The 15897-nt window shown below is 67.5% G+C and overlaps 1 protein-coding gene across 5 annotated transcripts; it reads left to right on the top strand.

Annotated features, from left to right (window-relative positions):
* The first annotated feature begins 1229 nt into the window (after positions 1 to 1229).
* Positions 1230 to 12239, top strand: MKNK2 (MAPK interacting serine/threonine kinase 2). Of its 5 annotated transcripts, none has more exons than XM_057709272.1 (14): positions 1230 to 1380; positions 1538 to 1673; positions 5176 to 5263; positions 5360 to 5461; positions 5534 to 5631; positions 7680 to 7759; positions 8072 to 8145; positions 8397 to 8501; positions 8634 to 8689; positions 8780 to 8875; positions 9314 to 9508; positions 10197 to 10361; positions 11034 to 11077; positions 11391 to 12239. In XM_057709272.1, exons 2-14 carry the CDS (start codon positions 1623 to 1625, stop codon positions 11620 to 11622), a joined length of 1386 nt encoding a protein of 461 aa, XP_057565255.1. In that variant the 5' UTR covers positions 1230 to 1380; positions 1538 to 1622; the 3' UTR covers positions 11623 to 12239. The 5 variants fall into 5 exon arrangements, with proteins under 5 accessions (XP_057565255.1, XP_057565254.1, XP_057565253.1 ...); XM_057709271.1 differs by having other exon boundaries at positions 11385 to 12239; XM_057709270.1 differs by having other exon boundaries at positions 10949 to 11077; positions 11385 to 12239.
* The last annotated feature ends 3658 nt before the right edge of the window (positions 12240 to 15897 follow it).

Here is a 15897-nt window from a genome sequence, read left to right as displayed (position 1 = left end):
TGTGAGCGCTCTCAGAGCTGGGGGAGGGGCCATGAAGACCTGCACGGGACTGTGTACACACAGAGAGGGACAGCCAGGTAAGGAGAGGGGTGGGGATGAAGAGGAGGGAGCCTGAGGCTTCTCCTGGGCAGGCAGGTCTAGCAGCCCCACCCCAGGCACCTGGAGCCAACGTGTGTCCACACACACACACACACACACACACACACACACACACACGGGACAGGGGAGGGCTGCGGGCCGGCTGGGAAGTTCCCTGCAGGTCCCTCCAAACACTCCTAGAGCTGGCTGTGGCCTGAGCTGTGGCCTTGGGGGTCAGCACAGAAACAGAGGTCGCCTAACAGGGAGGGGGACCGTCCGGCTCAGGCCTGGTTGGAGGACAGTTGGAGGTGGGTGGTGGGAAGCCTCGGGAAGGACAGGCTGGGGCCTGGAGGAGAGGGAGGACAGTCCACTCCGCAGGCCTGTACCCCTGAGGGTCCAGACACGGGGTCTGAGGGCCATGCACCACTGGGCTGCGGGGGTCGGAGCGCCGGCGGATCCCCTCAGAGCCCGGGTCAGCGGCCCCAGCCAAAATGAGGTTGTGTTTTGCCTTCTGTGCTGGACGCCCCCACTCCTTGGGCTTTTTCTCCACCAGTCAGGGGAAACGTTCCTTTGCAGGACCGAGGGAGGGTCCCGCACAGATCTGTCCCCACCCCCTCATGGGGTCCCCTTTCCCAGCCAACAATCAGGTGAACTCTTGGGGAGCAACCTGGGGAGGCAGCTGGGCTTATAAGCCTGTTGGGGTGCGCCTGCACGACAGCTGGGGCCAGGATCGGGGAGCCGAAAAAGAGCCACGGCAGATCCGAGAGCAGAGATGCAAGAGGGAGCCACGGCAGGTTCTAGAGTGGGGGTGTTGCGCAAAGGAGTCGGTGTGTCCCAGGCCCCGGCCGACAGACTGCTATTGTTGCCGGAGGGCAGGGCCGGGCTCTAGCTCAGGGTCAGGGTCCCGCGGGCCTCCCCGAGGCTCCGGTAGCCGGACCGGCGCCCGCCAGGACCCTTCCTCTGTCCCGCGCCCCTAGCCCCGCGCGCCGTGCCGCGCACCTCGCCGCGCCGCGCAGGCGCGCAGACACGCCCCACCGCCAGAACGGCCTTCCAGCTCCGCCCCCGCCGTGCGCGCGCGGGCGGAGCCTCGGGGGGCGGGGTCTGCGTCGGGGCGGGGCCGAGCCTGGCCTATAAAGGTGGCGGCGACGCGGCGCGCCCGGCTCCTCTCGGCGGTGGCGGCCCTGGAGGAGGAGTCCGCGGTGGCGGCGGCGGCGGCGCTGTTCCCCGCGCGGTCCGCGCAGCGGGCTCCGGGCTGCGCGTCTCGGGCGGCGGCACTGAGGCCCCGGCCCGAGCCCGACCCCGGTGAGTGTGGTCTTGTGACCCCGGCGCGGCCCGGCCCGGCCCGGCCCCGACCCGGGCGCGGGGATCGGGCGCCACGGAGCCGCGCCGGCCTGGCCCGGGCTCCCGGCGCGCCGGCCGCGGCCACTCAACGCCCTCCTTTGTCTGCTCCCGCCCACAGGGTCCCCTCCCCGGCCGCCCCCCGCCCACGGGCCGTCCCCCCGGGCCCCGCGTCCCCTCCCCCGCTGGCGGGGCCCGGACAGAAGATGGTGCAGAAGAAAACAGCCGAACTTCAGGGCTTCCACCGTTCCTTCAAGGTGAGGGCCGGGTCGGTTTGGGGGCGCTCCGGGCTGGACCACCCGAGTGGCCGGTGGCGGGACTCGGAGCCCGCCCCCAGGATACCCCCGGGGCTCGTGCCAGCCTCCCACCTTCGCCTGCGGCTGCCCCAGCCTGGTGTGCATTGGTTGGTTGGGGGGGAGGGGGGTGTCAGCGGGCCACAGTCCAATCTCAAGCACCCTGGGACCTGTGGGGTCTTTCTTCCAGAAGCCCCGGAATGGGAGCCCCTATCCCGTGGGGGACCTTCCCTATGTGTCTCCTGCAGACGCCAGCCAGGCGTGTGCTGGTGTGGCGGCGGGGCTGGTTAGTAGGCTGCAGTCAGTCCCTAGTGCCCTGGGGGCTCTGGGGTCTTTCCTCCAGGAACCCCAGGCAGGGCTGAGGGGTCGCTGCCCGTGGGGGCCCCTGGCTGCGAGTCCCCGCTCTGCAGGCCACAGCCCTGTCCCCAGCGTCGTGGGGCCTGGCGGGGGTGCTCTGTGGGGTCCTTGCTCCAGGCGGGAGCCCCAGGCAGGGCTGCAGGCCTCCCCCACACCCTCCTGGGTGGTCTGCAGAGTGGGGCAGTGGGTTGGACGCCCGCGGAGCCCCGCACCTCCCCGACACCCCAGCCCCAAGTGCTATTTCCTGTCGCAGCAGGAAGTTTCTGCGGCGGCCCCACGGCTGTGGCAGCCGAGTTCTGGTCTCAGATGAGCGCGTCTGAGGGGGCAGGCAGGTGCTAGGCAGGGGCCCCAGAGGGCCTGGCCCAGGGGACGCAGCGATGTCAGCGGCCACCCCACCCTGCTGGCCGCGTTATGTAATGGCTTTCCTGGGCCTTCTTGGGCGAGAACCTGTTGCCCCGTAGAGAAGGCAGGACTGGGGTGTGCGTACGTGTGTGAGTGTGTGTGTGTGTGAGTGTGCGTGAGGGCCTACAGGCGAACTGCACCCCAGAGTGGGAGGAGCGAGCTGAGGCTGCTTGGGTGCGTCCAGCCGGTGCCCCGGGCCAGCGCCGCCCCGACACACACACGCCGGTCATCCTGGCCGCTCCCCGCACCCCCCTTCCCCGGGCCGCCACAGCCCTGGTACGTCCCAGTGTCCGGGGCTGGGCGGGAGCAGGGTGGACCGGAGACGTCACCGGTGGTGGTCTGTGCCCTCCGGGGCTGGGCGGGAGCCGAGGTGCGTCGGCGCGTGGGGCCGGCACAGGGGCCAAAGCAAACCCGAACCTTCTGGATGGTTCCAGCCACCTCCTGCCAAGGCCTGCTGACTGGAGGCCCACGGCCAGCCCTGGGCCTGGCCCGGCCCCGCCGCCCGGTGCTGCGGGCTGGCCTCTGCAGGCCGCGGGGCAGCCCTGCACGGAGGTGGGACTGGGGGAGGCCTGAGAGAGTTGGAGGGACTGTGGGCAGGGCCTCCTGGCTCTGAGGGGGCCCGCCTGGGGCCGGCCACCGTGGGCATCTCCTCCCACCGCACCCGAGCCCCCTCAACCTGGTGGCAGCGCAGCAGGGAGACACGTCCGCCAGGTGTCGCAGACGTATTTTCCCCATTTTAAGATGGGAAAGCGGAGGCTCGGACCGCGTGGGCATCTGTCTTAGGCACGTTCCCCCCCCCGCACCTGGTAACAAGGACACAGGGGCCGGCCATGCCTAGTGTCCCTTCACCTTGGTGGCGTCGCCGCCCCTTCTCTCCTGGGTCCAGCTCTTCGCGTTGGAGGCTGGCACCGGGGTGTGGGGTCAGGGACAGGACCTGGAGGCCCCCTGAGGTCCTTGTGCCCAAAAGTGGGCCTACGAGCTGGGGGCGGCTTCCCCTGACGTCAGCCCGGGAGCTGGTCACTGGGCCAGGGTGGCGCGTGTGATGAGGGCTGCCCTCGGCCCCGAGCCCTGTGCCTGCCCTCCCTCCCGACCGCCCCCACGTTGCCGCCCTGGGGCCCTCCTGGATGGAGGGAGTCACCTGGCGCCTCCAGACGCCTTGGACTGGGCCCTCCAGGGCGCGGAGCGCGGGTGCGGGCACAGCCGGTGCCTGACGCCCCGTGGGTGCCGGGCCCCTGGGCGGGCGGGGGCGGGGGGCCGGTGGCTGAACCCGCGCAGACTGGCTGGGTTGCTGCCTTCCTCCCCTCCCCCGCCCACCGGGCCTCCCAGCAACGATCTGCAGGGCGGCTGGTGAGGCCGCGAGGGCCCACGCCTGTTTTTCAGCCGCTCCCTCTGACCGCCTGCCCCTCTGCTGCCGGATTGGCTTGCGGGCCCCGGTCTGCGGGACTCTGGCCTGGCCCCTTGTGCTGGTGGTCCCTGGGTGTCTCCCGGGCGCTCCTGCAGCTCCTCCTCTGCCAGATGGCCATGCTGCTGGAGCCCTGGTTCCCGCTGTCCCCAGGCCCAGAGGGGGGCGGCGACTGGACCCAGGTCTTTGGGCATCGGCGCTGGCACCTCTGGTGTGTGTCCAGGCCCCCCACGCCCACCTGAAGCCCTGGCCGCCCGGGCCCCAGGATCCAGGGAGCTACGTGAGAGCAACGCCTAGAGCAGCCCAGCGGGGCCTGCACGTCCGAGCCTCAAAGCCTCACCCTCGCGCCTCGCCGGGGGCCGCCACCCTCACGCTTCAGGAACCCCAGCTGCCTTTGTTCCCTAGTTAGGGGCCCGCGCAGCCCCCCCTCCAGTCCTGGGGGCCGTCGGGTGACCTTGAGCAGGTCCCTCCCTGCTCACGGGCTGTTTCCTTAGCTGGACACCCGGGGCCTGTGAGGCTCCCGCCCGGGGTGGCTGAGGGTCGGCGAGACAGTGAGGGGTGTGGCCGGGGCAGGGCCAGGCAGCGAGAGGCCCGGTGCTCACGCGGGAGACCGTGGGTGCCCTTCCCGTGAGCCCCTGCAGCCGGGTCACGGCGGCGGGGACCTGGAGGCAGATGAGCGAGAGGGGTCGGACCAGGAGAGGAGGCGCTCGCGTTAGGAGGTGCAGAGCTGGGGGGTGGGGCACATCGCAGGCCACGTCAGGAGCAGAGGTGCGGTGGCGAGAACCGTCCAGGGCCAGGAGGTGCAGCGGGGACGAGTGGACAGTGTGAGGCGAGGAGGGCAGTGGTGCCCCGTTCCACAGAGGGGAGACTGAGGCCAGGAGGCCATGGGAAAGCAGGCAGGGCTGCCCGGCTGGGAGCCCCGCCAGGGAAGCCGGTGACTCACTCCCTCCCTCCCTCCCTCCCTCTGGCTGCCCTGTTTCTTTGATCCTTGCGCCGGCAGGGGCGCGGGCGGTCAGCGGGCAGTGGTGCTGGCCCCATCCTGCAGGTGTGCAAACTGAGGCTCGAGACGCAGCCTGGGCCCCTCCCCTGCCTGCGTCCAGCCTCTTCCCACACCGCACCCCCTCCCCAAAGGCCCCAAGGGCCCTGTCTGGGGGTGAAATGTCCATTTCCTCGTGATCAGGCAGAGCCAGACTTTCTGCCCTCAGCATGTGGACACGGGGGCCGGGGCACTCTGGGGTGGAGGGGGGGGGGGGGGGCGTGCCCTGCAGGGCCGGGGCCTGAGCTCAGTCCTCTCCTCTCCTGCAGGGGCAGAACCCTTTTGAACTGGCCTTCTCCCTAGACCAGGCTCACCACGGGGAGCCCGACTTCAGCCTGGAGTGCCCAGCCCGCCCTGGTGAGGGGCTGCGGGGAGGGCCTGGCTCTGGCGGTGGGGGAGGGCTGGGCCACCTCCTGGGCCGGGTGGGCCTCACCTCCGGCTCTCCTGGCGCAGATATGCCCACGAGCCAGCCCATCGACATCCCTGATGCCAAGAAGAGGGGCAAGAAGAAGAAGAGGTGCCGGGCCACCGACAGCTTCTCGGGCAGGTTTGAAGGTGAGTGGGGCTGGCGGGGGCATCGGGGAGATGGGCTGGCCCAGGGCAGCTCTCACCCTCCCTGCTCCACAGACGTGTATCAGCTGCAGGAGGACGTGCTCGGGGAGGGTGCCCACGCCCGCGTGCAAACCTGCGTCAACCTCATCACCAACCAGGAGTATGCCGTCAAGGTGAGGCGGGCCCCGGCACCTGGCTGTCTCTCCTGCCTCTCCCCCGCAGCACCTGGGATACGGCGCTGGCCAGGGGTGGCAAAAAGAGGGAAGCTGGCATGTGAGCTGCCAGACTGGCATCCGGGGAAAACCGATGTCTAAAAATGGCCCCGAGGCCAGTGACTCAGGCCACCCCTGGGAATCCAGGTCAGCCTGGGCTGAGCCCCCCAAGTCCGGGTGGGAAGTGACAAGGGATGGCCCCCCTGCGCAGGGGGCCAAGGATCTGGCAGTAGAGGGGCCGCCGAGAACGGGGGGCTTCAGTCAGAGCGGAGGCTCAGCTGCCGGGTCGCTCAGGCCAGGCCCCATCCCCAGGGATGAGGAATGCTTCCCTGTGCTGGTTACAAAGATTAGAGACAAGGGTAGAGCTGGGGCCCAGGGAGCTGGTCATCAAGGGAGACCAGGCAGGCCCGCAAGAGCCTCCTGCACGCCCTGGCCCGCCTCTGACCCGGGCTGCGGCTGCACAGCCTGTGTTGCCTGGCTGCGCGTCAGACCCTGCATTCCAAGACGTCTTCCAGGCGTCCCTCGTGACCTTGCATCTGGGCTGGGTGGGGTCACGGGAGGCGGGTTGCCCGGGAAGCATGGCCAGAAACCTCAGGCCCTGGTGGAAGCGTGGTGCCCGTGGTGGCTGTGGTCCCCGCCCCCGGGACCACCCAGGTGGGGTGGGTGACGGTGCCTAGGACTGCACGCCTGGCATCGAGCACTTTCTCCACAGCCGGTGGCCCTCTGAGCCCCCCTCCCTGCTAAGGACCCTGACGGGCAGCCTGGCTTCTGTCCCTCTAACAGACAGGCACACCCAGGCTTGGAGGCGTTCGCTTAGGTGTACCGTGTGTGACCCCCCCCCCCCCAGGAGGCTGTCCCCTCCCGGGAGGGACCACTGTCTCCTCCGTGAGTGGGGGCCCTGGCCACATTCCCAAGGGGCAGGGTGCGGTTCAGTTACCTCCAGAAGGGCACAGCTGCTGGCATTAATGACCTCAAGGAGCCCTGGAATCTGGTGGTTCTGCCCCTCGGTGGGACAGGTCAGCTTGTCACTAGACAGGTGGGACTGTGCTTAGGGTGGTGGCCCGGCCCCAGCAGCCAGTGGCCACGCGTGGCCGTCTGCTGCTAGAGCTGGGCCAGGAGAGCACACCACGTCCCCTCCCCCGGCTGCCAGTGGGCCGAGAGCCCTGGGTGCGGTGGTGACCCAGCCTGCCCACCCACCCACCAAGAGGTGGCCCAAGGTCCATCCTGGGAAGAGGCTCCCCGCAGGGGCCTGGGGCCTGGCGTTGCTCAGCGAGAGCTGGCAGGCACTTTCTGACCACTGCTCTCCATGAGCGACTCAGCCCTAGGGGGTGGGCCCGGAACCCCCCTGGTCCTCAGTGCTCCTGGGTGCCAGAAGAGGGTGGGCGCAGAGGCGTGGGCTGTTTTCCTGGGAGGCTGCCCGCGGGTGGGCAGGGGGGCCAGGCTGGGCTGGCCTGAAACAGACTTGGGCTCAGGGACCACGGGCACCTGCCCAGACTAGCATGGAATTGGGAGGCGATATTTGGTGCCCAGGCAAGTGCGGCGGCTTGGTAGCCGGGCCCCTCCAGGCCCCTGGGCGTGTGTGATCCGGCACCATGGCCCCCAGTCTCCTGGTCAGGGAGGGAAGGCCACCTGAACGGGTATCTTACAGGGGCTCTAGGCCTCAAACATGCCCCGGGGCTTGTCGCAGGCAGGGGTGGAGCGCCGCTGGCCCCTCCTCTCTGCCTTTCTTCTCCCGTTCACCCCTCCTGCGATGCCTCTGGGGAAACTCTGGGGAAACACGTAGACCCCAGTTTGTGCTGACACCGCAGTTTTGACTTCCAGTAGATCCCAGGCCCCCATAGGAGAGCTCTGCTTTCCAGAGCTTCCCAGTCTAGGCTGTAACGCGTTTCAGGCGTGACACGGGACGTTGCTGGCGGAGGCCCCTTCAGGCTGTGGAGGGTCTGTCTGACGCAGTTGGTGTGTGTGTGTGTGTGTGTCTGTCTGCTCTCCCCCCCACCCTGACGTTTCAGATCATTGAGAAGCAGCCGGGCCACATTCGGAGTAGGGTTTTCCGGGAGGTGGAGATGTTGTATCAGTGCCAGGGACACAGGTAACGTGACCTGCCCTCGCCACAGCGCTGGCCCCGAGCCGTCTGTAGTGGATGAGTGGGCCTGAGTGCCTCGTCACCGCCAGCAAGCACTCAGGGCGCACCTGCTGGGTGCCAGGCCCCATGGGTGGGCCCCGTGGCAGACGGGCTGACCGCGCGAGGTGGGCGAGGTGGAAGCAGGCAGGTGGCCCCAGGCCCATGCTTCCTGTGGGCAGGTGGGGGTGGAGGAGGCGGGCCCCTCCTGGGCTGGGCTGTGGCTGCACACGGGCCTGAGAAAACCTCACTCCTCTCCGACCTCTCTGCTCCCCACCCCAGGAACGTTCTAGAGCTGATTGAGTTCTTTGAGGAGGAGGACCGCTTCTACCTGGTGTTTGAGAAGATGCGGGGTGGTATGTGGGGCTGGGCAGACTTATCCATCTGCACCCTAATGGGGCGGGGGCTTAGGGCCACCAGGGAGAACTTCTCCTGGGGGTGCAGGCTGCACATCAAAGGGGCCTTGTGGGGTCCACAGGCCAGCTCAGGTTGGAGGACTTTGGACCCAAGGAGGCCAGAGTGGGGGCTTCCCTGCCTGGGTGAGGTGGGCGCTCGGCGCTGGGCAGTGGAAGTGACCCTGTGTGTTGTGTTCCGTGGCCTGACCTAGGCTCCATCCTGAGCCACATACACCAGCGGCGGCACTTCAACGAGCTAGAGGCCAGCATGGTGGTGCAGGACGTGGCCAGCGCCCTGGACTTTCTGCACAACAAAGGTAGGTGGCCGGGCGCCTGCCCCAGGGGTCCCTGGATCTCCAGCCTTGCGGCCAGCCCACCTGCCCAGGACTCCTAGAAGCCAGCGTCCACCCACCCTGACCTGCCCTCCTGATTCCTGGTTCTCCCTGCAGGCATCGCCCACAGGGACCTAAAGCCGGAAAACATCCTTTGTGAGCACCCCAACCAGGTGAGGGGCGCCGGGGGGGCGGCCTTCCCTGCAGGCCAGGGCTCCCAGGGGCGGGACCCCACCCTCACAGCCCCCTCCAACCCCGCCCAGGTCTCCCCCGTGAAGATCTGCGACTTTGACCTGGGCAGTGGCATCAAACTCAACGGGGACTGCTCCCCCATCTCCACCCCCGAGCTGCTCACCCCGGTGAGGGCACTGGGGGGTCAGGGCGCCGCGGGTGGGGTACGGAGGGGGCGCCGGCAGAGGCGGAGGGGGCGGGGACGGCCCCGGATCAGGTCGCAGGCTGCAGTTACGTAACCTCGAGGTGCGGAGCCTGCTTGGCTGCTCGGGCCTCGGAGCTCGAGCTTCCGCTTGGCAACAGTCGCGATTGGCCGGTCGGGCGCGGCTGGGCGGGGCCGCGGGCGGGCGCGGTGGGCGGGGCGTGTTCCCGGCGCCTGTTGATTGGGTAGGGGCGGGGCCGAGGGCCCCCTCGGCAGTCTCTGATTGGCCGGCACGGCGAAGGCGGGGTTGGCTCCCTCAGCAGCCTCTGGCCGGGCAGGGCTGTCTGGCGGCGGGCTCCGGGAAGTCCCCGTCGGGGCGCCCCCTCCCCCCTCCGCGGGTCCTGACTTCCCGCCCCGCCCGCAGTGCGGCTCCGCGGAGTACATGGCCCCCGAGGTTGTGGAGGCCTTCAGCGAGGAGGCCAGCATCTACGACAAGCGCTGCGACCTCTGGAGCCTGGGCGTCATCCTCTACATCCTGCTCAGCGGCTACCCGCCCTTCGTGGGCCACTGCGGCAGCGACTGCGGTTGGGACCGCGGCGAGGCCTGCCCGGCCTGCCAGGTGCGAGCGGGGGGCCTGCCGTGCGCCTCTCCCCCGAGCACCCCGCCAGGCCCGCCTCCACACGCAGCCACACACACACACACAGCCTGGGACCCAGGCCCTGCACCCCCTGGGCACCCCGAGGCATGGTCCCCCCTGAGCACCCCTCAGGGCTTGGCCTCCAGCCGCTGACCATAGCCACAGGCCGCTGGCGGCCTGAGTGGCCTGGGTTTCCAGGGGCTCTTTGGCTTCTCCAGCCCAACAGGAGACAGCCGTCGGGGGTCCGGGAGTTGAGCCGGGGCGAGGCCTCTGGTTTGGGCGGGCCAGCTTCCAGCCTTCTGCTCGCCGTGTGAGGCTCGTGCTTCACGGCCTGATACCCCCAGGGCCGGGCCCCCCAGAGCCACCCTTCAGTACATCGGGCCCCACTTGAGCCGAACCCAAGTGCCTCCCGGAGGCTGCTCTCAGGCCCAGCCTCCCAGCCACCCCCAGACGGGTGGGTCCCTGCCTTCCTCGGTCTCTCAGAGCCCCCGGCCTCGCCAGCTGAGCTCAGGGCATTCTCCCTAACCCTAACCCTGGGCTCAAGTCACGCGGCTGGTGGAGGCTGGAGGCCCTGACAGAGCTTGTCACTCGGGGTGCACCTCCGGGCGCCGGGGACGTGGCCTCAGCCCTTGCTGGCTGCGGCTGACCCCTCCTTCCATGTCCCCTGCAGAACATGCTGTTTGAGAGCATTCAGGAGGGCAAGTACGAGTTTCCGGAGAAGGACTGGGCCCACATCTCCTTTGCTGCCAAAGACCTCATCTCCAAGCTCCTCGTGCGCGACGCCAAGCAGAGGCTGAGCGCCGCCCAAGTCCTGCAGCACCCCTGGGTGCAGGGGGTGAGTGGGAGCCTCAGGGAGGTGTGGGCGGCTGCTGGCCGCCATCCAGCCTCTGCCGATGGGCCGGGGTGACGCAGAGCCGGGCACGAGCACCGCAGGCGGCTCCGTATCGAGACCCCCACTGCCTGCTGGCCGGGTGGGGCCGGGATCTTAGGAGCTGCTTCCCAGCGAGTCGGCAGGGCGTGTGTCCTGGAGGCTCTGGGACCTCTTCTGTCCTCGAACAGAGCGTCCAGCTGAGGTCAGCCAGGTGGCAGGCAGGCAGCAAGCCAGGGCCGCCGCGTGGCCCGCCAGTCCCCGTCCAGGACTCTGTCCCCACCAGGCCGGAAGAGCTTAGCGGTTCTCCCGCCCAGCGGAGCCTAGGCCACCAGGGCGGGGGCTTAAACAGAAGTACACGTGGGCACCGTGGGAAGCGAAGACTGGGCCCCGCCTCGCAGAGAGGGTGGGCTGGTGGGAGGGGCTCCCAACCCCTTCGGGGAGCTGGGAACCACCTGGAAGGAGCCGTTTGGGTGAGAGGCAGGCCCCGCCCACCACGCCCCCCCCCCGCTCCGACCACGCCCCTCCCCCAGCCTGACTGGGCTCCCGCGCAGGTGCGCCGCCTTCACGCGCAGTGGCGCGCGCCCCGAGGGCGGGCGGGCTCTGTTCTGCAGCCCCGCCTGTCCTGTCTCCTTGCAGTGCGCCCCGGAGAACACGCTGCCCACGCCCAGGGTCCTGCAGAGGTGAGGCCCGTGTGGGACCTCGGGCCCGGAGGGGGGAGCCCCGAGTGCAGGAGGAGGCGCTAAATGTGAACTGTTTAAAGAAAACACCCCCCCTCCCCCCCAAAAAAAACCCATCTTTTGATCTTGGGGCGACGCCGTCCAGGCGCGTGGGTGTCCTTATACCGGGTGACGCGTGTGTGACCCCAGCGGCGGTTCCAGTCCGCGGCCTCCTGGGGCCTGCAGCCCCTCCCCCAGGGTCCCGAGGGAAGCAGGGGGGACGGGGCTGCGGCTACCTCCCCCGCCTTGGTGACCCCCGCCCTGTCCCCAGGAACAGCTGTGCCAAAGACCTCACTTCGTTCGCGGCCGAGGCCATTGCCATGAACCGGCAGCTGGCCCAGCGCGAGGAGGACGCGGCGGAGGAGGGGGGGCAGGACCAGCCCGTGGTCATCCGAGCTACCTCACGCTGCCTGCAGCTGTCCCCGCCCTCGCAGTCCAAGCTGGCCCAGCGGCGGCAGCGAGCCAGCCTGTCCGCGGCCCCCGTGGTCCTGGTGGGAGACCACGCGTGACCCCCTCCTTCCCTCTGTACATAGGCCCCCCCCTTCCCCGCGTCAAGTCGGAAGATTTTTTTAAGCTATTGCCCGCGGGCGACCGGCGGGCTGCCTCCCCCGGCTGGATTCCGAGGCGCTAAGCTCAGCTCGGGGGATCTTTTTATATAAGGTTTTTGCTGTTGGGGTTTTTTTTTTCCCTTTTTTCTGTTCCCTTTTTTTTTCCCCCTTCCCTTTCAATGGTGTTAAAATGCAAAGCGGGCGCCCGGGGGGGTGGAGAGCGGAGGGCGCGCGGCCGGGTGGGCAGCCCGGGGATGCGCCGGCCACTGTGAAGGCCCCTCCCCGCCGCCCGCGTGACTCAGGAGAGGAGGGCGTGGCGTCCCCCCCAGCCCCCCTCCCGGCCCTCCGTGTTTTCAGGGACGGGGCGGCCCCCACCTCCCCTCCACGAGACGGTAGCTCCTTGCCTCCCCACAGACACCTTGGGGGCCGGGCGGGGCCGGGGGCGTCTCAGGTCTCCCCCGTCGCCTGGCGGGGCCTGGGGGCGGGCGGCCGGGCGGGGGACCTGGCCCCTGCGCCCCCCTGAGCACCCGACCGACAGTCGGGGCTCCCTCGGACCTTGACCTTAAGCTGCAGCTGAGCGGGCCCCCTCCCCCGGGGGCCGCCCACCCGGGAGGGGGGCGCCCGAGGAAGCGGGAGGGGCCGGACAGGCGCCCGTCAGCCGACGTGGGGGTCCCGCGGACCCCCCCACCCGGGCACCCGCGTGCCCCTTCTCAGGGCTCCGTCTGACCACGGCCGCGTCCTGCCCGGCCGCCCCTCGGGCCTGGCGTGGCAGCTCTGTCGGCCCCTCCCGGGGGTCGCGCGGGTCCCCCCCCCCCTCCGCCCACCTTCAGGAAAAGGCCGCCGCCGCGGGACCCGCGGGTGGGGGGCGCCGGCGGCCTGCGTGCTGGGGCCGGACGCACTATGCAATTCACACGGGCTTCCCTTCCCGCGGGCCGCCGCCCTCGGCTTCGGGCCCTTCGCCCTGTTCCCTTGGTTTTCTCGACCTTCAGTGGACGTCCCTTCCCTGTTCTCGAAGAATACTTGAATGCGGGGGGGCGCGAGGCGTGGGGGGCTCGGCGACGTCTCTGCGGCCCCCCACGCCTCACGCCTCCGAGAGTGTCGCGGTCCCCGCGGTGGCTGGTGGGGGTCCGCCGCCGCCCCCCTCCCTCCGCGTCTGTGGACGGGCCTTTCCAAAGACTCCGGGGCTGGGGAGGCCGCCCGCCCCCCCCCCCCCCATCGTTTCTCGCCCATCCGTGATTCCACATTTTGCAACGGGGGATTCTGCCTTTTTGTAAAAAAAAAAACAAAAAAAACAAGTGGACTCTCGCCCGCTGCAAGCGCCATGGCCATGTTACTCGGGAAAGCTGAGCTGTGAGCAGCTTTTTTTTTCTTTTTTCTTTTTTTTTTTTTTTTTTCCTCAAAGGTGGGACAGCCACTTCCTCCCCCCCTGTCACCACGGACAGGGCGGCCCGGAGGACTGGTCAGAACCGTTACTGTGAAAGAGCCTGGCGCTGGGGGAAGGGGGCACAGCAGTGTTTCCATGTTAAGATGTGTAAAAAAGACAAAAAACAAACTCAAATTTTTTTAGAGTGGGGGAAAAACATCCAAGCACTTTAACTCCACTGTACCAGGTGAACTGATACAGCTCAGAAGTTTTCCTTTACACCAACTGTCAATGCCGGAATTTTGTATTCTGTTTTGTAAGGATTTAATAAAAGTCATAAAAGCTAGTTTGCGTGCCCACGTGCCGGCTTTCTGTCGCCCTGTAGCAAACCAGCCCGAACCTAGTGGCCCAGAGGCATGTGTTATTCCCGGTGATGCTGTGAGTCAGGGGTTCAGATGGGGCACCGGTGGGCTCAGCTTGTCTGCCCCGGGACACCTGGGCCCTCCGCTGGGAAGACGTACCATCGGCAGGTGTGGGCTGGGCTGGTGCCAAGACTGGCTCAGCTGGCAACGAGGGCCAGGTGCCCACGTGTGGTCTCCCGCGTGGCCTGGCTTCCTCATAACATGGCAGGTGCACCTGAGCAGCCTGGCCTCAGACGCCTTCCTGCATCCCCTCCCCACGTCCAGGGTTAGGTGGGGTCAAACATGCGGCTGTCTCTGATCCAGAGGGAGGAAAACAGCTTCGGGTGGGGGAGGGGCACCTTGGGACAATGCGACCTAATTCAATAAAACCCAGGAATTCAAACCTCCCCCTGGTGGCTGGCCCTTCCTCCCTTTCTAGTCTCCATCCCCTCAGCCATGATTAAGTTCTTGCTGTATGCAGGTCTCTGCTGGACAGCCCAGGGCTGACTTCACATCCTGGCGGGGATGCGGGGAGGGAGGCTGTGGATCAGGGAGGGTTTCCGGGGGGCCGTGAAGTCCAGTGGTTAAGGACAGCAGCCCCACCTGGCATCCTAATCGCTTCCAGACTGCTGTGCTTGTCAGTTTCCTCATCGGACGGCAGATCTGAGAGAAGCCAGGTGAGGAGACCAGCAGGTAGCACAGTGAGGGGGCAAGAAAGAAGTAAAGACCGGGTGGGGAGCAGGCTTTCCTGGGGTGGGCCGCCCAGGGTCGGCCCCCAGAGCCTTCTGTGTCTGGCTTCTCTCACTGAGCATCACGTCCTCGAGGTCCACCTGTGTTGCAGCGTGTCAGCGCCTCCCTCCTTTTCACGGCTGAGTGCTGGTCCATCGTCTGGACCACGTTGTGTGTATCCATCACCCACGGAGGGACGCTGAGATTCCCGCTGCGTGGCGTTGCGGGTCGTGCTGCCGTGAACATCGGTGTACGTCTGTCTGGGTGTTGTTTCGTTGCCCCTGGGTGGGCACCCGTGGGAGGAATGTGAGGGCACAGACCCCGTCGGATGTCATTTCTGGAAGTACTGTTCTTGTCGCCACATGGAGTGTGGGCTTGGGGCCCAAAGGATCCCGGGAGCCATTGTCACCCTTGCAGCCAGTCCCGCTAGGGTGGATACCACAGCACGCAGATGCTTGGCAGTGAGGGGCATCTGTCCGCACCTGTGGACAGCCTGCATGTTGGGGGCGGCGAGAGGGGGGCTCTCGGGCTGTTGGGAAGGCCTCCTGGCGAGGTGTGGGCACCAGGAGCCCCTCTCCTGCCTTGGACCCCGGGCGTGGCAGGGGGCACGTCCTCCCCCCACCTGGCCTTTCCAGAGGAACCTTCAGGGACACCTTGGAGCCTGTCGCTGTCCCTGCATTCGTTCCGCCGCCCGCTAGAGCCCCCCTCTTAAACCCCACAGCTGCCCCGCCCCAGCCAGGACCACCCCCACCCCGCTTGGTCCCCGCACCGTCCTCCTGCGATGCCTCCAGGCCCCTCCCTCCCCATCGCTTGCCTGGCCTGGCACATGTGGGGGGAATGCGGTAGGTGCCCCATGCGAAGCCACCGGCCTCCCAGGTGGCACCAAGCCCCGCCCAACCCTGCCAGGCCGTGCCAGTGACCTCTGCCTGCCCCCCGCCGCCTGCCAAGTCCCCGCTGCCCGGCCCGGCACAGCGTGTTCTCGGAGCTGCTGCCGTACGTTTGATGTTTGCGGTTTCCTCTTGGCCATCCCGCCCCTTCCACGTCCCCTGGAGGAGTGGCAGGAAGATCCTGGAGCTGGAAGAGCTAAGCCTTTCCCGGGTGAGTGGCTGCGGCCGCCCTTCTGCACCTCAGTAAGCGGGGCTCACGCAGGCGCTTCAGCGGGTCCAGGGCGTCTGCAAAGTGGACGTGTCATCCCGAGATCACCACACATCACATGTGTGATTCAGGAGCTGCCCTCCACGCCCCTTTCCCCCCACCAGAGGGCCACACACGCTCACGAACGGTGCCAAGGGTACGGGAAACAGGGCGAGAATCTGGAAATTCTGTACTCTCTTTGCAGTTTTTCTATAAACTGAAAAGTGTTATTTAAAAAAAGAAATTTTAGTTAAAAAAATAAAGTGAAATTAGCCAGACACAAAAGGCCACACAGTGTGTGATCCCACGTCTGTGAAACGTCCAGAACAGGCAAATCCACAGAGATGGAGTGGACTTGTCGTTGTGGGGGTGGGGTGGGGGGAAGACAGCTGATGGGCACTGGGTTTCTTTTGAGGGGATGGGATGTTCTGAAACTAAAGGTGATGGTTACACCGCTCTGTGAATGTTAAATGCCACTGAAGTGTTTTATTTTATTTTATTTATTTTTTGGCCACACCGTCCAGCAGGTAGGATCTTAGTTCCCTGACCAGGGATCAAACCCGCGCCCCTGCAGTGGGAGCGCGGAGTCTTAGCCGCTGGACTGCCAGG

This window comes from Hippopotamus amphibius, chromosome 15, assembly GCF_030028045.1.
Source record: "Hippopotamus amphibius kiboko isolate mHipAmp2 chromosome 15, mHipAmp2.hap2, whole genome shotgun sequence".
NCBI classification, from domain to species: Eukaryota; Metazoa; Chordata; class Mammalia; order Artiodactyla; family Hippopotamidae; genus Hippopotamus; species Hippopotamus amphibius.
The sequence above is the reverse complement of the archived record's forward strand: the minus strand, read 5'-3'. Positions and strand labels throughout refer to the sequence as shown.

Coding starts and splice junctions, on each gene's coding strand:
- MKNK2 (XM_057709268.1), top strand. CDS start 1,623: ATGGTGCAGAAGAAAACAGCCGAACTTCAGGGCTTCCACCGTTCCTTC. Junction 8,690..8,779: donor TTTGTGAGCACCCCAACCAG/GTGAGGGGCGCC, acceptor AACCCCGCCCAG/GTCTCCCCCGTGAAGATCTG. Junction 11,078..11,384: donor ACGCCCAGGGTCCTGCAGAG/GTGAGGCCCGTG, acceptor CCCTGTCCCCAG/GAACAGCTGTGCCAAAGACC.